Below are 26,977 nucleotides of genomic sequence, written 5' to 3'. Positions count from 1 at the left end.
CGACTGAGAGACCTGGATTGGAACTTGGGGGTAGAGATTGAGGAGAACGGGTTCTAGAAGGTTCTGGAGCGGAGATTTTAGAACTATGATAGGAGAAGTCTAGAAGAAAGAACAGGTAGAGGACGAACATGGGACAAATGGAGGCGGCTTGTCTGATATTCGGGCGCCCTCGTGCATGAGGTGCCACTGCGTTTGCACTCCGTGGCCAGACAAGCCCAGAACCAGCCAAGGCCCACGGGCCCTGCAGCAGGCCGCCAAAAGCAATATGTATTGAATCTTAACAAAATCCTCTCGAAGGAAAAAGTTCAAAATCTCAAGGAGAAAAGGTTAAGGTCCTAACAAAATCATGACTCTGAAGCCAGCATGTGACTAGATCGAAGGAGTATGGGTGTGCCCTCTGGCCTCAGCCAAGAAAAGGTTTAGTTTACCGATTTTTATAGTATATGTCCTCACTACGTGAGATATTAAGAGTGTGATTAGTTGCTCGTAGGTTGTGTTGCTTATATAGATAGTATATGTAGGTTAAGTGGGAGCAGGCTGAGTGGATACAATTTGATCGGAAAAAAAGTATTTAATTAGTTGTATCTATCTGGATAAATTGAGCTAAGTTTCTGTTTGGTTAATTAAATTTAAGATCGCATAAGTGGATGCAAGAGTTAAGATTCTAACTAGTTACTCGTATAAAGATAATTTTGTGATACTGAAAAGTAAACCCACCTACATAAGTAGATGTAAGAGCCTGCATCCGTCGAGCCAAACTGTGAAGGGAAGCTTGATTCTAGTTTTCACTCTCGAACTAAGCTAAGGACATACATTTGCATCCGTTAGATCAGACTATAACGGTGCATGAAGACAACCAAACATGTTTCGCTCTGAAATTATATGTATTCACTGAGCTATGATCATTAGATACAGCAACCAATTACCCCTAGCCCCTAGTTATAAATTTATAGCGTGTAAGGGATACTTGGGAGTAAGGGATACTTGGGAGCCCCAAATAGAAGATGAAGAGAAGGAAAAAGAGAGAAGAAAAAGTGGAAACTTACTTTTAAAAAAGATCAAAATTATGAGGTTTTTTTTTTTTTTTTTTTTTGGAAACCTTAATTCGCATGACGCGGAGGCTTCACTGCCAGGCAACGCCCGCTTTGTCCCCTTTCAGCTGGCTGGCTTCCACCCCTAGATGCCTTTCCAATTAAGCTCCACGGCAACCACCTCCAGATCCGCACCGGGCTTGACCCCGACGAGCAACAAATCACAAAAAGGAACGGGAGCGGAGAGAAGAGGCGCGGCGGATGGGGGCGATAGTGACGGCGGTGATCGCGATCGCGGCGGTGGTGCTGGGCTGGGTTGCCATCGAGATGGCCTGCAAGCCCTGCCTCGAGACCGGCCGCCGGGCCATGGACCGCGCCCTCGACCCCAACTACGACCCCGACGAATCGCCCGCCAGCGCCACCGGCACCGAGCCGCTCCTCTCCGACCTCCCCGCCGCACCACCTGCCAAGGCCATCTGATCTCACCTGGCGCCTCCCGTAGGCGGACTCCGCGGTGCGACCAGACATTCCAGACCAGGCCGGCAATGTGGGTCCTTGTAATCTTGTTCGTCTCCATGTCTGTCTCTGTGCTTTGTTCATGTGGTTTTGGTTAAGAAATGACAACAAATGCTTGCTATATTAGTGAGACTGAAATGAGATCTCATGGTGATCCGAGTATCTGACTACATTTGTGCTTCTCATTCACTTCATATCTCCATGCAACAAGTGAGATTGTGATCTAAACTTCTGATGGAGGCCTTATGTTCCTAGCGCCAGGGTAATTTTGGGTCAGGTTAGCATTCGAGAGACATGTACAGATTGGTACCTATGCAGTTATTCCTCCATCGGCGCCTCGTTGCTCTCTTCCGGCGCATCTTCGTCCATTGTGTTGTCGTTCTCGTCAGCTGGAGTGTCGGAGTCGGTCCCCATATGCTCTTCATCGTCCTCATCCACGTCGCCATACACTTGAGAGCTCACCACATGGCCATGCAAGTCCTTGTGTTTCAAAATGCCTGTCACGAAATGGAGGCATTGGAGCAAGGAGTTGGCATAGATGTAGGACATAGCATAGAAAATCACGGATGTAGAATGAGAAGTAATCCATATGTGGCTGTGTTTTGTGGATAGCTAGGCGGAATTTACCGATTTTGATACTGTCCTCGGTAGAGCAGTTGTGTAGCAGCACCTTGACTTGGAACAAGATCCGTTCCATGGATCTCTTTGCGGCAGGTATCTTGCTTGTGATCATTGTTCGCTTGTAACCCTGTGCAAGATTAAGGTACTGTTCCAATCAAGGAGCACAAAATTTATGATATGAACATCATGCACAGAATTATTAGTTTTACCTTAGCCTCAGAACATATAGTTTGGATTACTCTTGTCGCTTTCTGAAGATCTTTTAGCTGTATCAGCATAATGCATCAGTGACACTAAGCAGCCATTGTAGTTCATCAGTCAGTGAAACCAAAAAGAACATAAGTGAAAAATGATCTACAGCTGTTTACCATTTGCATTATGATGTCCTTATGTTGCCTGAACTGTGTTTCCAGGAAGTTGAAGGCTGCAAAAAAAGGAAACAAATTGAACATATTCTTCTGTGAAAGGTAGCAACAAAGATACATTAATCAGTGTAACCGTGCTGGAAGGCAAATATATAGTGAACTTATCAAGTCACAACTCCTCACTTTTCATAAATGTATCTACAAATCTTCCCCCATGTTTAACTGCCACAGCGTGCATAGAAACCTACAATTAACAATCAATGGTTCAATGTAAGGAGCGTCTCATTCAACCAGCAGCCCCATACAAGACTATTTCCATAGGGGTACCACTGCATCAGGTGGCTGTGTTAAGAATTTGAGCATGAGTCGTGTCAATGCAACTCACCTTTTCATGAATCTTGCATATATGTATAAGAGAAACAAACACCTTCACTGATTTTTGAATTTCTTCCAGTATAGTTTCAATTGATTCGCTTGCAGGTAGTGCTCTAGCCTTCAGGGCTTGTTTGATCTAGAGAACAGGACAAACACCAGGTGATACTACAGATTTAGATTCAATTAAGAACGTGACAGTAAGTAAACAAGAGCAACTCTAGCACATATGCATAGTAGGTAAATAACTCACCGTCTTATTTAAGCTCCCAGTATTCTCCTCATGCTGCACTTGTGAGTAAATTATTAGAAGACGAAAACTGCATGGGATAGTACATAAATATATTGAACACCAGATACTTACTAGCACACGGTACCAAGAGAGGATAGTGGAGGAACACAATGTCGGGAAACCATGAGATATATCTTGGGTACTTTTTGTTTTGAGCGAAGAAACCTTGAAATATGGAAAAAGGTACTTATAAGGAGCCACAAAGTATCTGCCAGGATCATTCAATTGATATGCGCAAGTATCTGCTAAATGAGATGTCTCTGACATCAAGAAGTCAAGATAGGCCACCTTAGGCAACACCGAGCAAGCCAGTTCATCAAGCAGATCTGAAGTTGACTCACTGTTCTTGAGGTATATTTGTAATATCTTCTGTATATGATCACCCTGACAGACAAAAAACAAGGGCCATTTTAGGAACTAATCAATAATTACATGCTTATAGGTTTTATTATAGAACATTAGAAGGTAGAAATTCTTTTAGCTTACTTTACTCTGCCATCCGTTTTCAGCATCTTCACTAGGGAGATCAGAAGTTAGCAGCTTATGAGCTGACGCCCCAAGACGCTTTCGTAGAAAGGGAATTATCTCTTTGGAACATCCGATGTGTATATTCTTCCCATTTGCTTCCCCAGATTTTTCAAACACAATAACCGAACTTAAAATCGATTGCATAGTAATTAACATGTCAGAAGCCAAAAGATATGAGAACGAGCAGACTGCAGAAAGATTAGAGCACTAAAATTAGGTGAAAGGTAGCATAATGTCCCAGCATTGTAGGCACAAATTTATCTCCTAATTACCTGGATCCATAATAGCCTCAAACATTTTATATGCTCCACAGTATAGGTAATCAACATTGCTAGGGACAAGAGGTGGGTGGAACTCGGAAAGAACATCATCAAAATTTTCAGTTGGTTGCAAAGTCTGTAAGAGTTGCTTCAGAACTGACATGTTTGATTGATTCAACAGATCTGGAATGGCAAGTAACTGCAAAAGGCATCAGAAATGTTAGCGTTAGCAATTTGTAGCTCCAGCTCTCCCATCTATTTGCTGATGAAAGAAAAGATGTATCCATACAACAACCTTCCTGTAGCAGCCAAGAACCTCCTTACATACTGAAGTCGCTATTGATGATCTGGAGACCACCACATATGGTATGTCTGGGTTTCCTGCTGAAGACGAATGTGAATTCCAATTGTCTGGGCAGCTCTCTGATCCTACAAAGAAGTGATAGCTTGGTATATTCTTAATCAAAAGAAAGCAAAGTCATTGTAGTACTATAACACAATTTAAACACTATAAAGAAACTTGAAGCAGAAATTAGTAAATAGAAGTTTACCATCTTTGATCATTGAAACTGCTCCATCTAGATGCTTCCTTAGACTCGAGAATAGTGGCTGCATTTTGTCAAGAAACTCTTGTGTGCTCTTATGGCAATGAGCATGAGTATATTTTGCTTGAGAAGCAAAAAAAGGCTTGCTTGAAGGACTTATATGATCTAATTTGTTGTGCAGATCACGGAGAAGATAGAGATATATGGGTAGCTGCATAACAAAATAGCCAGACCTCAATAGCTAACCATATTTAAGTATCGAAATTATCTAGTTGGAATCAAGTACCTCGGATTCAAGGTAAGAACAAGCTGAATCTTGGAACTGCAAAAGAAAAGTACTTCTATTTCAGTAAATTAAGTTGATAATGAAGATAGGAAGAAAATACTTTTTCCTTGATCCACTTGTCATTTTAAACTGAAGAGATGCATACCTCTGAGTAGTTTAACAAAGACAAGCAAGTTGCATGGAGAGTTCTGAATTTGAATCTTTGCATATCCAGCTGAACTGGTGCTGCCATTAAATCTACAATACCAAGCTCACCAGGATCACTAACTTCTTGTTCAATATCCTTTGGCATCATTCCAGTTGATGATGATTGTGAAGAACCTTTGTTTGTCGCTTGACTGGCTGTTACTCCTGCTCTTTTGAAAGCATCCAGTATTGTAGGTTGCTTAAGCTTATCATCAGGATTCATTTTTTCTGAGGCTGCCTTGTCCTTACGACCCTTTTGTCTTTTGTTGGAAGATGCGCCCTCCATGCTCTCTTCTCCCATTTTCTTTGGAAGGTTGAATTTGCTGGCGCTAGTTGATCCAGAATAGTCCCCAAGATATCGCAACTCAGGTAGAGATAGAGGATATTTTTTTAGAAATGCGTTCAGCAAGCCCTCAAGTAATCTGCATTTGGTAAATTTGTCGTAATAATGCTACATGAGAATACCTACAAACATATCGCGTGCGGTCATGCCATAAAACCCGAATTACATTTTTCACTTTTACATTAAGTCTCTAACATCGCATGCAAGTGGCGAGTGTCCAGGCTAAGGAAAACACTAGGAATAGAACATGTAGAGTCTATTAATAAGAGTTCTCGAACTTGGTAGTAAAATTATTAGTATTAGTCAACAGAATAGAACTGATGCAAATACACACTTGAGTCAGAAATTTAGAAGGAATAGAGCAAAACTTTCACTGCCCATGGATGGGGTAATGGTGGTACAAGTAACATGCAAGGAACACAGGAGGACTTGAATGGTTCTATCAAGTTATTAATGTGCTTCTCGAAGCAGTGTTCGAACATAATAACAATGGGTGTACACTCACATCAGATTTCTCAGACGCTTCAGAAGTTTTACTGCTGTCTCATCCCTTGCTTTTTGCGACACATTATCAACTCTACATGCAACCTGTGTGCTGAATGCATTAACCTGCATTGATGCCAGCAGTTTTAGACATAGATATCACACAGATTAAAAAGTACAGTAGACAAAATCAGAACACACCAACTCCCTGATCCAGTTTATTGCATAGTACAGCGAATGACACACTGCTTTTTTCTGCAATCCTGACAAGCCTCTCCATTTAGCTCCATCCAAGTACTGTTGGTGGTACAAACAAGAAGTAGTTCTTTCGTTTAGTCATTAAACATCTCTCAAATGGTATCAATAATGAATTTATTTCATATACTTCAGAGGTGACACTAATAGTGGGTTTCATATACTTCAGAGGTGACACTAATAGTGGTAAGCAGTGCAGTCCTACTACTTTTGTAGCAAAGTTTAGAGATCTTCCGCCAACTTTTAGTTAAAAACCTCCCAAAATATAGTTACTCTCTCCATTCTCAAATACTTGGCATTTGAGCAAAAAAAAATGTATGCAAATATCTAGCACCTCCTCAATCTCTAGGTAATATTTTGTGGACTACCTTATCAACTCTATAATTTGTGATTTGCCACTACAAACTATTTCAGTGCAACAACGCGTATGATCTAGAAGCATGCTGTTGCCAAGCAATTAAAATAGAGAAAGCAGATAGTGAAGTAGTCTCAAATTTGTAGAGAGCAGTCCATATAACCTTTGTAGAGGGAAGATGCAATGGACAGCCAAGTAGTGCATTTATTCCACCAAGTGAACCTTCATTTGCCAAACGTTCGATCTTTGATGAAAAGCAAGAAGAATGTTAGTTTGGCAATTAAGACATGTCGCCGTTACATGGTTAGTGCACTTACTATAGTTAAAAGTAAAAACTGAGAGGGGAGGATCTGTAGACAGGGTTGAGATCTGCAATGAGCATAAATAATCTTAGTAAATATAGCAATTACAGGTGCTATGCAACCAAATAATAACCATCAACAGCTATAATCTTTTACTTTTGTGGCGAGGCGGAGATTAGTGGCATAATATTTACACATACTGGGGAGATATTTCCATCCAAGTTCATCCACAATTCTCCTGTAACCAAGGTGTCAATAATTACACTTGCCCTTGCTTATTGTAACTATTTACATCCCATGTCAAAAAGGATGGTTGAATCCACGTTCCAAAAGTAACTACTAAAGCATTTAGCTAACCTTCTATGCCATCACAGTGATCACACAGATATTTTTCTGATAGTTGACCATCGTCTAGATCAGCAAGAAAATGAGCATCAAATTCTGCAACGTGGTTCCCAACCCTGAATGGAGCAGTTACTGGAATGGGCTATCTTGCATGGGTAGAACCAGGCAGAAAAGATATATGAAGACGTATCAAAGATATACTAATTTCATACCTACCACTCGAGAATTGCAGAGTGAAGAACTTTGGTCTCCAGTAAAGCAGCTAATTCATCATAGAGTAAAACTAAGGGCAGTGTTACAAATTTGCAGGAGTTAACAGCCATGTTCAGCAGTTCCAAGGCCTCCTCACAATTTGGTTGCTGACAAGCCAAGCAAATATAGCATCATTAGGATATCATGAATGCAAAGAAAAGGCAGCTGTGTTGAGCCAAGAATTTTAAGATGTAGGACGAGCAGTTTCAAATTCCCAAAAAAGGAACCATTTACCAATTCAGATGCAGGATTTATGCAGGTTTCATAACATTTTATCCTTCACTTCAGCATGTGCATTTCTGCACAGAAACCTAATCGCCAACTAATAATGAGTGGTGTATTATTGTTATTGTCTAATAAGATTTGTCATGATAGATGGTGGTTTATCACTTTCACAAATACTAACACAAGGTATTTAAGGTGCTTAAGTAACTTTGACAATAATTTTGTTATGCTACTTGTGCTCTTATAGGTGCTGGCATTCACATGAGCATACGAACTATGAAGGAATGCCCACAATGTCAGGCAACCACATATGCACTTGGCCTGGATATTTTGACAGGGAAGTTGCAAGTTTTATAACTAAACTTACATCATACTGTTAAGGGTATAATAGTCAAGGGTATTATGGTAATCTCCTAGTCCTAGGGTTTCGCTCATGTACCCTATATATTGCCCGCATGGGGCTACCATTGAATACAAGTTGTTATTCCTAACACATACATCATAAACCAACCTGAGATGATGAGCAGTTCACAGTAGCATTGACATCAGCAATAGTTGAAACTATCCTTAAAGCCCCAATTATTCCCATTCTCCTATACTTCATATCTGGATTATTAACCTACAAGGTGAGAAGCAGACACAGAAAATAATAGCAGATTAGAATTTCAAATTGAAAGCCACCTTGGCTGGAAGAGTGTGATAACCTTATCATAAACATGAACAGACCTGCTTCCTCACCACCATTAGAAGTTCATTAGCAACTTTAGAGCCACCTGAATTAGTACTGAAGCCAGCAGCCAGTGCCAAATGACAGAAGATATCATAAACCTAATTTGTTTCATAAACCATAGGTTATGGTCACACTAATTTGGAGAACGAAATGAACAATGTGTCACAAACCTTCCGAAGATTTTCTTCATGAAAACTTTCCAAGTAATCTAATATGCCTACATTGTAAAAGTTGATGCGTGAGATTATTCGGTAAATGATAAGTACTAAATATATTGGGTTTAGCAAGGTATATTACCAGTTATATGTGGAGATATAGGAATCAATTCCTCTGAGTTGTTGGATGTCAGAGAAATCATAATATCCAGAGCAGAAGAAACTTCATAGCTGACCCCAGAACCTATATGAGTGACCAATGAGCCAACAAGCTGCAAAAAATGGCAAGAATATTAGGAAGCGGCAAACATGTAAAATGCACTAATCAGGACAGAGAATCAGTTGTCTAACATAAGAAAAACTGTAATCCATGTGCAAGAATGTTGCAATGTCTGAATCTCTTATTTTGCTATTCACATGCTATACACCGCTGGATATCATGGTTTTCGCCAGCTGCTTGGAACAAAGCAAAACTACTTCAGATTGAAAGCAGTATCAGACTGCAACTAAGAATGCCTACAAGGTTATGTCAGCTGGACATAAAATGTATCATACAACTTGCTTTACTGCTTCTATGCAATCTGAACAGAACTGATGTCATGACCAGAAATTTCAATCTCTCAGATGACATTAAAGTTCCCTCTATTGCTATTTGGTTTTATATATCTCTCTAACTCTTTAACTCTAACCCTCTTCTACCCAAAGCAGTGTTCAGAGCTACATTGCATCTAATTTGCACACATGGCTCAAATAGTAGTTGCCAGATCACCAAACGTTACAAACACACAGCAAGCTACAGTGAGGAGGATATATGCTTTTAGCCAGCAAAACTAATTTGCTGGAAGCTGACTAACTCAGTCGGTCACTTTAACTTATATAAAGGGGGTGCCTTGGCTATGCTACAAAAAAAAAAAAAAAAAAAAAAAATGATTTGCCTTTCCTTCCACACTTGTTACTTATAAAACGAGTAGTGGATGACTGGTGGTATTAGATGTGTCTTTAAGGTGCACAAAATACAAAAGCATGTGCTATAGTCCAAACTATGCATATACTAGGATTTAATACCATGCCCTTTTTAAGTAATTTTCGTATGCTGGACCAGTACATAGGCATCCAGTACAGCAAGTGTTAACTCACTAGAAGTGCAAATCCATTTGATATGCAACTGTATTGAAACCAGAACTTGCCAAGCGAAGGGGTACCTCTTGCCTGGAATAAGTATCACTGAATTCTTCAAACAAAGCTGTGAACAAATATGTTGCAAACTCTCTAGCTTTCTCTTCCTTGCAAGTCAACAAGTAATCACTCACTGAGAGGTATGACATGAAATGATCCTGCTTCAAGTTCAATTATGTCTCACTTAGACTCCTCTAGGCATGAATAGTCAGGCATATAGTGATATTATACAACCATTACAAGATAATGAAGAACTGACCTTTACCAATTCAGTGTTCCCATGAATGCATTGATCAAACAGTGTCTCTCGTATACACCCTTGTAAGATCTTGGACTTCAATATTTTCTCTGCACTCTTCTGTAGAGCACCACCATTGCCATAGATGAGCATGATGAGCCAAACATCGATCACCTTGTGATCCCTTGGATGGTCAACTGATTTCAACTCCTTCAAAAAAGCCTCACAAAGCATCTGCATTCACAATAAGGCACAACAGCCAAGATGAAGGTTGAATGCACGGTATTCTGCTTCACGAAAAACTGAAGATTCAAACAACCTACATTCTTAAACCGTAGGCCTGATCTCAGGGTGTCAAGGATTGCCCCATCGGTGCTATTGGCTGATGCCTTCCTTTTCAGCTTCTTACTCCGAGCAGCCCGTGGATCCACAACACCAACAAACTTCAGCTGCTCACGGATCTGCAATATAATCCTCCCAGCATTGACTGGTGTGGCTGACAGCAGTAAGAACCTGAGCAAATGTGGCATCTGGTCTGCAGCAATTGTCCTGATGCACGATATCGCAACTGTCACCGCCTTAAAATATTCCACGAGAGCATAAGACAATTGTTCAGCTCACGTCATCATAGCATATACAAAACCAAAGTGAAGAAAGTATTATCGCAATTGTCATCATCACCTGCTCCTGCAACATCTCGTTGAGGTTAAGATCCGACAACACGTCGAGTACGGCGACCACAACCTCCGAGTCCTCCTGCAGAAGCTTCTCCAGCGCAGCGACCACGGTGGCATGGCTCTGGTCGCCCAGGATCTCCGGGAGCGACCCGATGATCTCCTTCTTCAGCCTGGGCGGCGCCACGGACAGCACCTCCACGAGCTTCTCGACGAACGCGTCGGCATCGACGAGGAAATCCATCCACCGGAACTGCGCGACAATAAGCCTCCCCACGTCGTCCTGCAGCGGCAATCCATCGAACGCGCCGCCGTCGAAGTGCTCCGGCAGCTTCTCGAGGAGGAAAGAGAGGAAGCTCGGCTGGAGCGCGGGCACGGAGAGGAGCGCGCGCGCGAGGCTCGGCGCGTGCGGGGCGGTGGGGAGGAGGAGCTGGCGGAGCCGCGCGGGGGAGGCGGCAGCGAAGGCAGCGATGCCAGCGAGGAGGCGCGCGGGGGCGGAGGGGTCGGAGTCCGCGTCGAGCGAGCGCGCGAGGCGGGCCGCGAAGGAGTGCGGCGAGGGGAGGGACGGGGGCAGGTGCGGCGGGACGAGGAGCGTGCAGCCCGCGTCGGCGAGAAGCGCCGCCGCCACGTCGACGGCGGCGGAGGGGTTGGGCTCAGGCCCAGCCGCGGCCCCGGCGTCGGCCGGCGGAGGGGAGGGAGGCGGCGGCGGGCGCTTGTGGGGGTTGATGGGGCGGCTGCGCTGCAGGAACACCATCTCGCCGCCGACCGCGAGCTCGAGGCTTCTTCGAGAAGACAAGATGGCAGAGGGTTTGGGGAATTTGGGGGTGGGCGTGAAGAAATGAAATTTTCGCGCCATATGGAGCCGCGCTGTCTTTCGCTGCCGCGTGTACACGTAGGAGACATGTAGATTCTCTATTGCTGCCATACACATGGGTGGGATAATATATCTCTAGTATATAAAATATGAGTTAGTTGTGTCATAATTTTTTCTCTTCTTTTATATAATAAAAAATATTAAAATTTAAATATTTATCTAATTTATTATTTATTCTCGTCCTCTGACATATATGTTACCGACTACATATATATATATATAAAAGATCCGTTTTACTAATAAAAATAAAAAAATAAATGAAAACTTAATAAATAATTTTCTCTTTTTTTTTAGTTCCGTATAAAATCAAACTACAATATCGATCCCGATATATTCATTCGGCGTAACTTAAGTTCATGATTAATATTACTATATCTAATATTTATATTTTTGTTACAAAGTACGTAACAGTATATTGTGAAGTGCAACGAACGTACAGTAGATTGTGAAGTTGCACGTTTCACTTCGCTAGTAATATGTAGATTGTGAGGACACGTATCCTCAAAAGAACTAATATCATGGCACTGTTTATCCTCTGATTTTGATACGATTCCAGATTGTGAAGCCATACAGAGAGCTAGCCGTTTCCAGAAATTTACATCTGAGCCGTTATTTGTTTCATTATTATTATTTGCGCTCCTGAGACCTCATAACTTTTGTATCTTAGACCCTGATGATAATCCGGAGGCTGTTGCACAGCAGCATCAATGACAGTAGCATCAGCAACATGTATCAGTGACAGAGGCATCAGAGCTAAGAACAAACAAGGGTATAATCTAGAGGCTGTTACACCATAGCGTTCAGCAACATTTGACAAATGTTCTGCATACAGTTCGAGGGATGAAGATGGACAACCTGGTGAAGGAAGGGTTACAAGACCGCGATACAGCACCCTATGCAAAAAAGCTTAGTTGGAACATCAGAAATCAAACCTGGTTATCTTTTACAGTCAGGTAATGTCCAGGCTGCTCCAGGTGTGCAACATGCGTGAAATACCCTGCAAGCAGTGCTTTCCTGATATTGACATAGTACGCATGACTACTGGAGTCCGTGCTGCACATCTTGAGGTTGAATCTTGTCATGATGCAAACAAGTTGCTCTCTAACACTGTCAGAGTACTTGAGTGCTCTTATATTGATGAAATTCTCGTAACACCGCTGAGGATCTTCATCTGCATTGTCAACATGAGGATTATTGGGTAGCGAAAAGGTTAGCCAATACCCACTCAAAGTAGGGATGCAAGGGTGCTGGCCCAAGAACCCTTCATTTGTACCCAAGGTTTGTGATGGAAAACAACTAGGATAGATTAATGAGCCCAATCCAACCCACTTGCATCACTGCTTGAAGAAAGGGTTGGGAACTTAGGTAGTGTTTAGTTCGTGGGACGGGGTGGGATGTAGCAGTTTCATTCTGTTTTTGAGCTGTTTGGTTAGAGTTCAGTGGGATGGGATGGTTCTGAATCAAAGAATATTCTTTAAAAATTCGGGATGGATCTGTTAAAAAAAAAACTGAACGCAGCCATCCTATTTAGAACGGGTCACTGACGGTGAGCCCAAAATCTAAAATAAACTCGTTCCACCTCACCCACCAAACAAACATCTAATTCCAGACCATCCCATTACATCCATAAATACATAAATAGAATCATCACATCCCACCTCGCTCTACAACCAAACACTACTTATTGTTTTGCCTGTACACCTCGTACACGTTCAAAAGGGTCAGATCCCCATCAATGTGGCCAAATCAAGCCTTCGCCTCACCAGCAGACGAAGCAATTGGGTGCTAGAAAAAGAATATGGGAGACGAAGTCCATGGTTGTCAGCAGATAAAAAGAGGTAAAACGATACCATTTGCTTTGTCAGAATAATTCAATAAACAGCAACTATCTGCACCAACCTAAACTGTATGCTCATTTAGATCAATAACTCAAGAAGAAGCCAGGTGAATGGCAATTGCTGAAGATAGCCCATAAAAGAGATGTACAAGAAAATGTTGCTAAGCCTGGCACTTTGCTTGAACACGCAAATGATGCAAGCAAAATAGTACAGGTGCCATATATACACCAGATAATTCAGTTGTGGAAATCCAATGTGGTGATGGAAGTATTAATTTACATACATGACAGCATGGCAGATATTGATAGGATCTCCTTGGAACAATTGTACTTTGGACTAATGACAAGCATCTTCGACATTTGCAGCTCCAGGAGAAACTCACTCATCATTTCACCCAAAGGTGTCAGGTTATTTCATCATCGAGTGCCCCCAAGTAGTTTAAAACTTCAAGGCCCCTCAGTAGAGTTTCCGGCGCTGGAGGATCTATAAAGCCAAAATGCACTAAATCGCCAATTCCAAGCTTCTCCAAGGTAAGAACTGTATATGCCAGGTTTGATCGAACAATTTCTGGGTAGGTCTGTGGTTGTAAATCCTCATTAAACTCTTCTCTGTATATAGCCTGAAACATTTCCCAGGTTGCGTTCTCCCCGCACGGCCAGCTCTCTGATTAGCACTCGCCTTGGAAATCGGTGACGCCAAGAGGGATTCCACCCTTATGCTGGGATTGTAAACTTTCATTTTGGAAAACCCTGGGTCTCTCACATAAACTATTCCATCAATGGTTAGGGACGTCTCAGCGATATTTGTGGACAAAACGATTTTCCTTCCAGGAGGACCTCCTTCTCTCAATGGGGCTAGACCAGGTTTAAAAATATTCTGCTGCATTGTCAGGGGCAGCGTAGAATACAAAGGCACAACTTGAACTGGGCCAACTTGATCTCCCAAGTTATTAATTTCCTTATTAATTTTCCAGCAGGTGTTCTCAATCTCGTCTTTGACAGTAAGGAATACAAGGATATCACCAGCAGGCTCGCATATATATATTTGCACAACTGTCCAGATTGCAGCCTTTAGATAGTTCCTTTCCGGTTCTTGCGTATAGAAGATTTCAACAGAATGAAATCTCCCAGGTACTTTCATCAATGGAGCACCACTGAAGCAAACCTGAAATTTCTCTGCTTCAAGAGTAGCACTCATGACAACAAGCTTCAAATCAGGTCTCTTCTTCAGAACCTCCTTAAGATATCCAAACAGAACATATGTTGCCAATGTTCTCTCGTGAACCTCATCAAGAATAATCACCTTGTACCTCTCCATAAAAGGGTCTGCCATTGCTTCTCTCATAAACATACCATCTGTCAAATATCTGATAGGAAGCAATAGTGTTCAGCATAACAGGATTAGATCAGAATACTAAAAAAGAAAAGAAACGTACACTCCATACCAATTCTGCCAAAATCCCAAAATGATGGTGCATCTAGTCAAGTTCTTCAACCGAACATAAGGCCCAAAGAGCTTACTTGAGAACAGTTTTGCGGCTGCAGCAATGTTTGAAATGGGTACTGTAACCCACTTCCTCCCCAATAGTAACATCCATCTCCTCTGCAACACGCATGGCGACCGACATTGCTGCGACCCTCCACGGCTACGTGCAGGCAACCACAGGGCGGTTGCCCAAGCCTTCAGCCTCGAGTACAAATTAGGGGATGTGTTACACATTACACGAATCAATTCCAGAACAAATCAAGTAATAAGCATCACCATAACATAATCGGTCCTGGAAACTAATCGAGTTATACGAAACTAAGATTGCAATAAGCATACCCTCGCCGCAGCCAGCTACACGCTCTCATACGCTAACAGCCAGCAACGATCAAGAACGCCAAATCGTCCAGGTTCCTAAGCAGCGCATATGTGGAGGCGTAAGCGTGTAGGAGCACACATTGTTGTACCTGAGTGGTCTTGCCGCTTCCGGGTTCGCCGACGAGGATGAGGGTTTGGTTGTCGCGGAGGGTGCGGAGGAACTCATCCTTCTGCTGCCACAAGGGGAGCGTGCGGTGCCTCTCGAGGAGCTCGAGGTACCGCACCGAGTAGGGCCGCCCGTTCCACCGGTTCATTGACGCCGGCTCGGCTGCCGCGGCGGCGTCGTTGATGGAGGCGCGGCCGAGCTTGGCGGAAAGGGAGGCCTCGTAGTCGTCGACCACATCGAAGAGGCTCACTTTCCGCTTCCACTCCGTCCCCATTGCGGCGGCGGCGGCGAGAGCGAGAGCGGTGCTGCGTTCCCGGGTGCCCGGGAGGCGGCGCCGCGGAGGAAGAGGAAGGTTTTGCTGCGTTCCCGCGCTATCAGATGAAAACAAAATATAAAATTATAAAATGGTAAAAACTAAATTTCAAGTGTGTTTGTGGCATGCCATGCACATTCGGATCGCCATCTGCTTGTCATCCGGCGGCGTTCGCACGACTCGTCCATTTATCTGGCCTTGGCTCCATGAAATAAACCGACGCATCCGCTTGGCTTGCGGAAATAAACCGACCGTCCGCTTGGCTTGTGGGCTTGCAGAGGCAGCAGAGCTTTCACGAAATGAGCCAACGCGTCCGCTTGGCATCTCCACTTCATGAAAGCTTTGCAACAAAGCCCGACCCTTCTCTCGTCTTTCTCAGAATTAGATCTAGGCCACCACCCTTCTCCCCCCAATTCAGCGATCGCTGGAGCCCTCCACCGTTGAGGCACGATGGACATGGACCTCCTCATCGTGCAAATCATCACCGACTTTTGCTCCTCGGACGCGCTCCAACAATTGTCCGCGATGTTGTAGGCCCCGCAACAATGCGCCGCCAGCTGCGACGTCTCCGCGCTTGCCCGCACTGCGGCCACCGAGATCCTGACGATGCCCTCCTCCACCGTATGCAAGCGCCTTGCCCTCGACCTCCTCCACACGCCCCCACTGCCCCCCGACCTCCTCGACCCGCTCCTCCTCTCCTCCCTCCACTCCGACCTCTCCTTCCCAGGCCCGACATCGCCGCGTCCTCCATCTCTTCATTTCCCTCCCTCCCCTCTCGCCCCCTTCCCTCCCTCCTCTCCTCCACCCACGTAGGCGATGAAAAGCTCGATCCTGGTGGTAGAGCTTCGATTTTGGCAGTGAGGAGCTCGACCCCGGTAGGATTGCTTCGATTTGGGCGATGAGGAGCTTGTTCTGGTGGGCGCGTAGAGGCTTCGGGCAACCACGCTACACGAGCTGAGTTCGCCATGGGTTTCACCCGAGCTCCACTCAGTGCCACCAACCTCTCCACTATGTTCCCTTCTCGGTTCTACCGGTTTGCTTTTTGCATTTTGTATTTTGAACAATTTTCCTATATATTACTTTATATTTGCTAAAAAAAATAAATCAAATTGCTTTTTTAAGCTTGTTCGTAGTTCTATCAAATTGTCCAACACTACTATAAATTTGCTAAACGAAATACATCAAATTGCTTTCCTATTTTGTTTGCAGCCAATCTAATTATTCTTCTCATAGTCAACTATCTAGTGCAAATCTTACGTTGATATTGTTTTTTTCAATCTTAAACATAAGTTCTATTTTTTTAACCGAATCAAATCTTTTATTTGATTTTCCTTTTTATGATCTCTGAATTCATGCAAATTTGCTTACATATTTATTTCAACTTACTTTTGAGTCTATTCTGGTCTACTCACAACTTTTAACAAAAAAAACTTATCTAGTTGATTGATTAGATCATCTTCAACTATATTCCATTTATTTCGTTCCCTTTATAATTCCCTTCTCCATTCTTATTCTCTTTATTTTCTCCCATCTCCAACAGCTTCTCTTCAAGGGGAATCGCAAAGGGAAAGGAGAGAGAATCCCATTCTGAAGGAAATGACCTTGAAATACCTTCGTGACGGGAATCGTGAAGAGAAACCGTTGGAGCGCTGAAGGGAACGAAATCCCTTCACGACGAGATTTTTGTCCCCGAAGGAAAACCGTTAGAAGTAGTCTTATGAGTCCATTTCGGTCCTTTCATTTTGCCCTTATTTGATGATGCAATTGTTGTGCAGGCAAAGGGTAGCAAAGGCCTGTTTTTGTCTCTGTCGAGCTGAAATTTGCGTCAATGGGATTGGGGAAAGAGGATAGGTGGGGGCCACGTGCTGGTTATGGGGTTAGATAGTAGGTGGGGGCCACGCGGGCAAGTCGGTGCTGGTTTTCACGCGGACCAAGTGCGCGCTAGGCTCGGACTTGCCGGACGCGGCCGTGGCGCTGGTAGTGGGCACGCCAGTGTTGGTGTTCACGCCGGTCGCGGGCGCGGCAGGCTCGGACTCACCAGGCGAGGACGTGGCGGCCGCGGAGTCACTAGGAGCAGTGGCTTCATTGGCTGGGGACAGGGCGGCCTTTGGCTCGCCGGTGGAGTGATTGTTGGGCGTGACCATTTGAATGAAGAACACAGAAACGAGGAGGAGGCGAACCATGACGCTGAGGTAGAAGAACAAGCTGATATGAACGAGGTCGGATACGAGCATGTTGCAGTCGTCCATGAAATGAGTAAGTTTGATTCCATTTGCAGAACCCTCTAATTCGATTGTTGTTCGTGGTTTGATTTTGTTGTTCATGCTTTTGGTGAACGGTAGGTACTTTGGACGACGATCGAGAAGAAGGAGAAGGAGGTAGAGGCGCCCACAGGCAAGTCGGTGCTGGTGTCCATGAAATGAGTAAGTTTATTTATTGTACTGTTGTTTTCTGAACATGCTCAAATACACACAAAAAAAAAGTTTGATTACATGCTCAAAAGTTGATTACTGTACATTTGTAGATCAAGGTGGCAATGTCAGTAGAAATAAACAGCACGCCGATGAAGATAAACGGGCTATATATGCCTTGCTCCTGCATAGAACTTCCTTTGGTGTATTGAAGCGTGGAGTGACCGCGGTTGTAGCTGCCGAAACTGGTGTGCCTTTGAGAACTGTACAAAGGATATGGAAGAATGGAAAGGAGGGGGGGGGGGGTACTCGGAGTAGTGAGCAAGAAGCCAAATAATTGTGGCCGCAAGAGAATTGGTTTCAATCCTGAAACCATTAAGGAGATACCATTGCATAAGAGGACTACTCTTAAAGATATGGTGTGTGAGATGCATATGTCAAAGACCACATTGTTCAGGTGGTTGAAAGGGAAAGTTTAGGCTGCACACAAATGCAATCAAATTCACGCTGACAGCTGAAAACAAGAAAGCTAGGGTTCGGTTTTGTCTGAACATGTTAGAGCCCATTAGCTTGCCGCACGAACCAACTTTTCAGGGAATGTATAACATCATCTACATAGATGAGAAATGGTTTTATTGGACGAAGTAGACACAAAAATGCTATTTGGCGCTTGACGAGGACCCAGAAAGAACCACACAAAGTAAGAAATTCATAGAGAAGGTCATGCGTTTTGGCGGCAGTTGCGAGGCCTAGGTTTGACATGGATGGTAACATGACCTTCGATGGAAAAATAGGCATATTTCCTTTCACTTTTATGGAGCCGGCTCAGAGGTCGAGTGCGAACAGGCCTCGTGGTACAATGGTAACCAAGGTGTTGCCGTCAGTCACCAAAGATGTTAGTCGTGATTACATCGTGAATAAATTGTTGCCGACTATCAAGGAGAAGTGGCCCGTGGAGGAACATGGTACCCCCATATTCATACAACAGGATAATGCAAAGACGCACATTGCAGTCGATGATCCAGAGTTTGTTCATGCGGTCTCATCTGATGGGTTTGACATTCGGTTAATGTTGGAGCCGCCGAACTCTCCCGGCCTAAATATACTAGACCTTGGTTTTTTTTTTTTTTGCGGCACTACAAGCATTGTTCCAAAAGTCATGTCCAAGTGGTATAGAGGACATCGTCGTGAAGGTATTACACGCGTTCGACGAGTATCCGGTCGAGAGGAGCAATCGCATTTTCCTCAACCATCAATCTTGCATGAGAGAGATTATCCGGCTAAAAGGAGGGCAACACTACAAGGTTCCACACTTGAGGAAGCATTTTTTAGAGAGGCATGGTGAACTTCCGATTAGGTTGAAATGCGATGCGTCCATTGTAAACCAGGCAATAGAGTTCCTCAGTTAATTTTATCAATGTTAAATCCATGCAATGTTTAACCTTGTTTAATTTTATCAATGGAATTTCATAGGATTTGTGGAGGATTGAAATTTGTATGGAAATAATTTTGGCGTTTATCAATGTTTAACCTTGTCAACCAGGCAGCAGGCACCAGGCAAAAGTGCATCATGAGCAGCCAAAAGACCACCATTACCAGGAAGCATCTTCAGGCAATCAGAGATGCACCGAGCTCGTCGTCGCCCTGGCAATCAGAGATGCACCTCTTATCCATACACATTACCAAATGAAAATGAATTAACCAAGGCAGAATAGTTCATCATACAAGTACTAGTCCATGGATAAATTCGCAACAACATTTCTTCGATACAAGCTGCATTAGTTCATCGATACAACGATGGCACCAAAATTTTAAGCATGTCGCCAATTACCCTGTTCTCTGAATCGGGCAGCAGTGAGTCACACACAAATCCGTCGTCCAGTGTATCTGGTGCGACTTCGTCCAGCAGAAACTGTTCATCACCTTGCCTGTCGACTAGCCCGTGGCCGCGCTCGTCGCCTTGCTCATAGCCGCACTTGTCGACTAGCCCGTGGCCTGCGCGCACTAGCCACCATCTGCTATAGACAAATCGAGGTGCGCACAGGTCCTCGTCCTCGGCCCCTTCGTCGTTGTCGTCTGAGCCCTGGTCATCACCCTCATAACCGCTCCCATGGCCATCGTCGTCCTCATCAAAGAAATTAGAGATGTACTCCATGAATCCTCCTCGGTGAGATTCGTCAGCCAATCCAAACCACGCGTGCAAACCACAACGTCAGCGCCGACGCCATGGCCGACCTCTCCGCCGCCCTCGCTGTTTTTCCCGGCCACCAAGCACACCAAAACACCAGCGTGGACATCATGGTCGAGCTCGCCATCGCCCTGACTGCTGTTCCCGGCCGCCACGAGCATCAAATCTTCAGCCCGGACGCCATGGCCTAGCTTGCCGTCGCCATGGCTGCTTTTCCCAGCCGCCACGCACAACACATCTTCAGCGCGGACGCCACGGTCGAGCTCGCCGACGCCGTGGCTGTTATTCCCGGGCGTCGTCTCTCTAGTCGCCATGCATGCGTCCTCGCTGTTGGGGCGGTGAATGGAGAAGAGCAAGCAACAGCGTGGAGAGCCTTAGGGGCTGGTGAGAAACGAGTACATGTATGGAAGCATTGGGATTAAGAGAAGAGTAATGACTACACAGTACGAGGGGTCACACAAGTTAAACCTTAGAGGGCATCTCTGGAAATTTTATCACCAAAAGCTTTAGGCGCCACCTAATGTGAAATCTGTATACAAAATTTATACACCTGGTAATATGGGAAGGAGGGAGTATTTCGCATGCTCGCCGGAAGCGATAATTTTTTTTTCCCAAAAAGAGAGCGCTGGCTGTTAGGTTTGTCGGGTAGCCATAGTTTGTACAGACCAATATACGAAATCCTGCTCGCCCGGGGCATAGTCGCGTCCTTATAAATTTGCATGGAACTTACTAAAATATGAAACTGGAAACTTGTTGAAACTTGCACGTGACTTTACCCAAGCCTGATTTTTTTTTTTCATAGACTTGCTGTAACGTGACAAAAACAAGGTCCAATTTTAAGTCAAGTTACACGAGATTCTAAGTTTTAAAAATTCAGTTTGAGTTTCGCCCCTTGAGTTTCAATTCTCAGACGTGCCGTCTCGTTCCTGAAGTTTGTAATGAGATACCATTCTGTACCTCCAAAATCTAAATGCATTTAACCATGATTTAAAACCTTAGAGCAACCGCAATGTGAAAAAAAACATGTAGTAACAATGGGCAGGGAAAGCCAGGAGTGTTCTCTATTAGACCATCTCCAATTATATTTGATTCATTTTGTTTTCTTTCTGATTCCTCTCTCTGTTCTCATTCACTTTATTTTCTCTTATCTCTAACAGTTTTCCTTCGAAGGGATTCATGAAAAAAAAGTAGAGAAAATTCCGTCCTAAAGTGAATGATCTTGTGAATCCTTTCATAATAAGAACTGTTAAGGAAAACCGTTGAAGCGCTGAAGGGAAAAAATCACTTTGTAAAGAAATTTTAGTCTATGATGGAAATCCCTTAAAGATGATCTTATAAAAACAATAAAAGAATGTTTTAGAATGCTCCTAAGTACGCTATGAAGATAGAGGGCTTGAGACCCCCCTCCTCCTCTTCTCTTATAAAAACAGTAAAAGAAGATCTTAGACACTCTCAAATACGCCATGAAGGTAGAGGGATTGAGACCCCAGCTCAAATGATCTATCCCTGTATAGTAAAGCCTATGTGGCACCACTATGTTTGGGTAACACTGACTGGATAACCAGGAATAATAATCATCAACACTCACAGGTCATCTACTATCGACGAATCAGCAGCATATTACAAAACTTTAATTCCGGAAGAACTTGAGTTGCATTACCGTCCCAGGAAATGCTTACCTACTTGGCAGTTCCTTCATACTGAAACTATCAGATAAAAATAAACCAAATTTGGAAAAGTTGGGTCAGTGTCTTAGTGTCTGAAATTCAGTGTGATACTGAAACAATCAGACTGCAAATTGGATTACAGTGCATGGTTTACTGAAAAGATTAACATTTGTGTGAAGTAGTGAGCACTGATCACTGCAATTTGATTCATCCAAGCTGAAAAGATTAACATTTTCGTGTTCGGTCAGGTTTTTCCGGCGCCTTCTTCACCGCCTGAACCAACTACATCGCGTACACCAACACAACTCTTTCCGGCTTCCACACACTTCCCGTCCGCCCATGGCCGCCGCGCCGTCCGCCCCGCACCGTCGCGTGGTCATCTGCGGCGGCGGCGTGGTCGGCGCATGCACGGCCTACTTCCTCTCCACCCACGCCGCCGCCCCGACCGTCCCGACCCTCGTAGAGAAGTGCGCCCCGGCGTGCGCCGCCTCGGGGAAAGCCGGCGGCTTTCTCGCCCTCGACTGGTGCGACTCCACCCCGGCCCTCTCCGCGCTCGCGCGCGCCTCCTTCGCGCTCCACCGCCGCCTCGCCGCCGCCCTCGACGGCACCAACGCCTACGGCTTCCGCCCCGTCCACACGCTCTCCATCTGCCTCCCCTCCGAGGCCCGGTCCTCCTCCCCGCACCCGCTGCTCCCGCCCTGGGTCGACCCCTCCGCGTCCGCGGCCCCGCCGCGGGAGCTCGGCACCCCGGACACCACCGCGCAGGTCCACCCCGGGCTCTTCACAAAGGCCGTCCTCGCCGCGTCCGGCGCCGAGGTCATCATCGACGAGGTGGAGCGCGTGGTGGTCCGTGACGGGCGCGTCGCCGGCGTCGCGGTGAAGGGCCGCGGAGTGGTGGACGCCGACGCCGTGGTGCTCGCACTCGGCCCGTGGTCCGGGCGCCTGGAGATGGTCAGGGAGGTGTTCGACGTGTCCGGGCTCAAGGCGCACAGCATCGTGCTCCGGCCGCGCGAGCCCGAAAAGATCACGCCACACGCCCTGTTCCTCAGCTACCAGCCGGAGCCCGGCGCCAAGATGCTCGACCCCGAAGTGTATCCGCGGCCCACCGGTACGCCATTGCTGCAGTCGAGCTGAATTCATGTCGAATTGTTAAGCTGAATTGCGCGACTTGCTTATGTTGTTCTTGCTGTGTTGTGTCATTGCAGGGGAGGTGTACATATGTGGAATGAGCAAGGACGAGGACGCGCCGGACGATCCAGCGACTATCGCGGGTGAACCCGACTCGATTGCAATGCTGCACAAGATCGCCGGGAAGGTGTCCAGGCAGCTGAGGACGGGGGAGGGGGCCAAGGTGGTCGTGGAGCAGGCGTGCTACCTGCCGTGCACCACTGACGGGCTGCCGGTCATCGGGGAGATGCCGGGGGTGAAGGGGTGCTATGTGGCCACTGGGCACAGCTGCTGGGGCATCCTCAATGCTCCAGCCACCGGCGCGGCGCTGGCAGAGCTCATCCTTGACGGCAAGGCGAAGATCGTCGATCTTGCACCGTTCAGCCCGGCAAGGTTTCTCAAGAGAAGGAGCAGGCGTGGAGCGTAGCCGTATGAGGTGCTTGATGTGAAGGTTCAGACTTGCAAGTTGCAACTGAATAAAACTGCTCTCGCTTGTGCCCTTACTCCTTAGCGAGGAGGGAGTTACAGAACATGTATCACTGAATAAATCATGAATGCTTGCTGTTCTTTACTTGTGCTATGTTACAAATGATTCTATCTTTCTAGTAACAAGAGTGTTCATTTGGCTGGTGTTGAGTTCTGCAAGTTGTGAAATCCCCATCTGTTCTATTCTGCCGATGTATTTGCTTACCTGTTGTCAACTGATATTTTGCTACAAATGTAGTCACTGCTGTGTTGCCAAACTCGAGCAAAGAGTGAGCTTCAGTTGAGCCATCAACGATCATGTTCTGTTTCATCATCCATTTCCAATTCGTTCTGTTTCATCCATTTCCAATTCGTCACCACCATTCTTATTCTGCATACCTGTGTTGTTCAGGTGCTGGAAACATATGGTTCCAAGCTTTTCCCTTGAATACTAATCTATGGATTGAGTAACGTACTGCGAAAATGGACAGTGAAAATGATTTGAACTGGAAGATCGATAGCAGTTGGATCCACCCAAGTTAAACACAGTAGACGACTACACGTAATGTGTGATTCCGTTTAACTCGCCTCAATAAAGATGTGCCGCACTATTCTGACATAGTCAGCAGCTAACTCTTAAGACTAAACAGATAATACTCTTTCTCAATTCTCAGACTAAACATGAGATCTGACTAGGATTTTTTTAAAGCCTTAAATCTCTGACTAGTATTTTTTTTTTTGAAAATCTTAAATCTTTCTAACAAACAAGGGTTTACTAGTTTGAGTCCAAGTACAGGGTTGCCTTCTTCACCGCCGTAAACGAAGTTTGCAGCCTCCAGTCTTTCTGCTTCCTGTTCAATGGCCTTCCTTTCCCAGCCTCAGCTCGGTTCTCCTTGACATCCGCGAGCTTCCAGACACAATGTTCAGCCTGAATGTCAACCGACTCGAGCAAGAAGACGCCATCCTTCAGCAGGCTCTGCTTTGAAACAAGGTCATTATCGCCTTCCACAAGATATTGGACCCTCATAGCCATATCCTTGAAGCGATCCAAATCCTCGGGCACCTTTAGAAGTCGCTCCGCACCTGGTGAAGAAACCTGCAGCGACCAAAACATTTTTTTTCCTTCTGTAAGTAGTTCTGAGTTGCAGATGCATCCATTGGGTTAGAAATTCGATTGGTTAGCTTGCCTCAAGTGCCAAGTCCAGGGGTATCTCGCCTGTTTCAATAATCTCATCCAATTTCTGCTTGTAGAGCCTATTGAAACTCTCTATTTCCTCAATACCAGGGCACCCATATCTGTCACGATTCCATAAAAAAAGGCAAATAAAAAAGATTGGCTCCTTAATGGAATCGTGTTATCATGATCAGGTTACATGATAAAGACATTCTGGTCAGACGATAAAAACATTCTGGTGCTAGCCACATCTACTCAATATTTAAGATCAATAATGCAACAATAGATATACTGAGGTATGCAGAGCGAGCTATAACTCTAACGATTAACACAATCATGATATCCCCATAAAAAATAAAAATGTCATCAAGTATGCGAGTGCCAGAACCCTTACAGTGCGTTTGGTTGGGGGTAATTGGTGAGAGGGAATATGAGTTTAGAGGTAGAGGCTTAAAATTCTATCGTTTGTTTCATGGGAGTGGGAGTTTTGATGGGATGAGGAATATGAGTATGTGGACGAACTCCCATCAATCTCTTACCAGAGGAGAGAACTAGCCGTGAATTGTGAATAAGGATATCTTTATAAGAGAGAATTCCATGTGTGCCACTATATGTCAACGAAATTCTCGATTTGTCACTGAAAAAATCATGATTCTTTACATGCCACCAATTTAGTTTTTTCATCCCCTAAGAGCTATTGCTGTCATAACGGAGGTGACGGTAATGGCACATATGGATGAAACACCTCCATTATGACAGCTATGACACACAAGGAAAGGGAAAAAATATTAAGTGATGGCATGGAAGAGATCATTATTTTTTCAGCAAATTGAGAATTTCGTTAACATTCAGAATTATCTCTATAACTTTGGTTTAGCCAACTGGATTGGGTCACAATGAACGCATTCACACCTGTTGGTGAGCTTGTCGAGCCGCACGTAGACGTATCCCTTGGGCGACACCTTGAAGGCGAACATGGCAACGTCATCCCCGAAACGCTCGGAGAGGACCTCCTCGGCCGCCGCAAGGGCGCGCGCCCCCCACGCGACGTCCCGCAGCACGACCCCGCCGCCGTCGCCACCGTCGCCAACCTGAAGAACAAGTTGATCAGAGCCGCACTTCGCAAGGCGCCGCAAGCCGCAAGGAGAAGGGCCGTGGAGCCGGACGGAACTACCTCGGCCTCGACGCCCTCGTCCTCGCTGTCCTCCCACTCCACCGCCCACTCCTGCGCCTCCTCCTCATCCCCCAGGCCCCCCTCGCGCGCGCCACCGCCGCCGCCTCGCGCGGCCTCGCTCGCCAAGGCGCGCGTCCGCGTCGGCGCGTGCGCGGCAGCCCGCGGCGCGGGGAGGAGGCGGCGGGACTGAGGCGCGGGAGAATCTAGAGAGGCAGCGGCGCCGCGGAGGCCGGGAAACGAGGCTGCGGCGGAGGAGGAGTGGGAGGCGCGACGGAGGCATTTCGTCGAGCACCTGGCGAGCAGCGCGCGGAGCGCCTGGGCGCCGGCGGTCGACATGCTGGCTCGGCTGGCTCTCGTGGCAGTGTTTGGTTTTGCACGCGTGGTGGGTCTGCTCGGGATGTTTCCAGTTGGGGCCGGGCTTTCGTGGGCCTTACAGCTACTGGGATAAGATGGGCCGGTTTGGCCGACACAGAGATGAAGGCCTATTATCTGGTGCATGATTTCACCGATTAATAGATTGTAACATCTTACAGCCAAAAGACTGTAACAAGAGTCCATGATTTCCAGCGCGTTGGAGTTTTTTCAAATATATTTGGCCCAAAAAGTTTGAACTTCTTAATTTTCTTTTAAAAAATGAAAACTTGTTTCAGCTTCTGCATCTTGAGAGGCTCACAACCTGGTTCATTATTACGTCGTAACAGCACAAAGCTGATAGTTGGACTAAAGCAAATAATAGACCACGCCTGTGAACTACTTACTTGAAAGCTTGTGCATTCGCTCCTCGAAAAAAAAATGAACAAACATTTTTGCACCAGTCCCCTCTCTGCCTTTCTGCCCGGGTGACCCGAACGTGTGCACGCGCGTGCTCGCTCCAACGGTCCAACCACCCCAAACCCGTGCAGATCAGACGGAGCTATCCGTCGGAAAGTCGTTGAGCTTGGCTTCAATCCACTGCAAATTAATCTCTGCAATTTGCAGGTCCAGTCACAGTCAGCTGATACATACATACGATATAACCACCTCTGGTCAGTGCAAGTTGCACCAGCTAGCTGAGATTTGCAGCAATTTGCAGGTTGCTATAATGCTCCCAGTTGGGATCGATCAACATACCCTGGAATCTGCAGGTTTTCTTGACGCCAACTCGATCGATGCAAAGCTTGGAGTGTGACCGATGTATGTACGACGTACATCCCCCGGCCGGC

The 26,977-nt window shown here is 45.5% G+C and overlaps 4 protein-coding genes and 1 pseudogene across 4 annotated transcripts; 2 read left to right on the top strand and 3 right to left on the bottom strand.

Moving 5' to 3' along the window:
- The first annotated feature begins 1,163 nt into the window (after positions 1–1,163).
- On the top strand, positions 1,164–1,717 carry LOC133892726 (uncharacterized). Its single transcript, XM_062333664.1, has one exon. The coding sequence runs from the start codon at positions 1,293–1,295 to the stop codon at positions 1,509–1,511; it is 219 nt and encodes a 72-aa protein (XP_062189648.1). The 5' UTR covers positions 1,164–1,292; the 3' UTR covers positions 1,512–1,717.
- LOC133892725 (uncharacterized) lies at positions 1,650–11,464 on the bottom strand. The gene is made up of 30 exons (XM_062333663.1): positions 10,543–11,464; positions 10,185–10,439; positions 9,883–10,095; positions 9,650–9,781; positions 8,590–8,719; positions 8,463–8,509; positions 8,289–8,390; positions 8,074–8,181; positions 7,302–7,444; positions 7,098–7,201; positions 6,897–6,978; positions 6,756–6,807; positions 6,602–6,682; positions 6,030–6,125; positions 5,851–5,954; positions 4,962–5,424; positions 4,817–4,852; positions 4,537–4,741; positions 4,281–4,414; positions 3,998–4,184; positions 3,684–3,913; positions 3,486–3,581; positions 3,270–3,362; positions 3,159–3,191; positions 2,919–3,044; positions 2,717–2,777; positions 2,537–2,592; positions 2,378–2,434; positions 2,175–2,295; positions 1,650–2,044 (listed from the first exon to the last, which is right to left on the bottom strand). The coding sequence occupies exons 1-30, from the start codon at positions 11,458–11,460 to the stop codon at positions 1,866–1,868; spliced, it is 4,644 nt and encodes a 1,547-aa protein (XP_062189647.1). The 5' UTR covers positions 11,461–11,464; the 3' UTR covers positions 1,650–1,865.
- Positions 11,465–13,060: 1,596 nt separating this feature from the next.
- Positions 13,061–16,268, bottom strand: LOC133893695 (probable pre-mRNA-splicing factor ATP-dependent RNA helicase DEAH3; annotated as a pseudogene).
- Positions 16,269–22,064: 5,796 nt separating this feature from the next.
- On the top strand, positions 22,065–23,593 carry LOC133892658 (putative oxidoreductase C1F5.03c). Its single transcript, XM_062333554.1, has 2 exons — positions 22,065–22,903; positions 23,001–23,593. The coding sequence occupies exons 1-2, from the start codon at positions 22,135–22,137 to the stop codon at positions 23,387–23,389; spliced, it is 1,158 nt and encodes a 385-aa protein (XP_062189538.1). The 5' UTR covers positions 22,065–22,134; the 3' UTR covers positions 23,390–23,593.
- Positions 23,594–23,943: 350 nt separating this feature from the next.
- On the bottom strand, positions 23,944–26,159 carry LOC133892659 (uncharacterized). Its single transcript, XM_062333555.1, has 4 exons — positions 25,776–26,159; positions 25,514–25,692; positions 24,615–24,723; positions 23,944–24,523 (listed from the first exon to the last, which is right to left on the bottom strand). Exons 1-4 carry the CDS (start codon positions 26,109–26,111, stop codon positions 24,203–24,205), a joined length of 945 nt encoding a protein of 314 aa, XP_062189539.1. The 5' UTR covers positions 26,112–26,159; the 3' UTR covers positions 23,944–24,202.
- Positions 26,160–26,977: the final 818 nt, after the last annotated feature.

Source organism: Phragmites australis, chromosome 15 (assembly GCF_958298935.1).
Source record: "Phragmites australis chromosome 15, lpPhrAust1.1, whole genome shotgun sequence".
Taxonomy (NCBI): Eukaryota; Viridiplantae; Streptophyta; class Magnoliopsida; order Poales; family Poaceae; genus Phragmites; species Phragmites australis.
This window is presented reverse-complemented; position numbering and strand designations above follow the sequence as displayed.

Coding starts and splice junctions, on each gene's coding strand:
- LOC133892726 (XM_062333664.1), top strand. CDS start 1,293: ATGGGGGCGATAGTGACGGCGGTGATCGCGATCGCGGCGGTGGTGCTG.
- LOC133892725 (XM_062333663.1), bottom strand. CDS start 11,460: ATGGCAGCAATAGAGAATCTACATGTCTCCTACGTGTACACGCGGCAG. Junction 8,510..8,589: donor TATATCTCCACATATAACTG/GTAATATACCTT, acceptor TTTACAATGTAG/GCATATTAGATTACTTGGAA. Junction 6,808..6,896: donor ATCTCCGCCTCGCCACAAAA/GTAAAAGATTAT, acceptor TGCTCATTGCAG/ATCTCAACCCTGTCTACAGA.
- LOC133892658 (XM_062333554.1), top strand. CDS start 22,135: ATGGCCGCCGCGCCGTCCGCCCCGCACCGTCGCGTGGTCATCTGCGGC. Junction 22,904..23,000: donor AGTGTATCCGCGGCCCACCG/GTACGCCATTGC, acceptor GTGTCATTGCAG/GGGAGGTGTACATATGTGGA.
- LOC133892659 (XM_062333555.1), bottom strand. CDS start 26,111: ATGTCGACCGCCGGCGCCCAGGCGCTCCGCGCGCTGCTCGCCAGGTGC. Junction 24,724..25,513: donor CTCGACAAGCTCACCAACAG/GTGTGAATGCGT, acceptor GAATCGTGACAG/ATATGGGTGCCCTGGTATTG. Junction 24,524..24,614: donor CCCTGGACTTGGCACTTGAG/GCAAGCTAACCA, acceptor TGGTCGCTGCAG/GTTTCTTCACCAGGTGCGGA.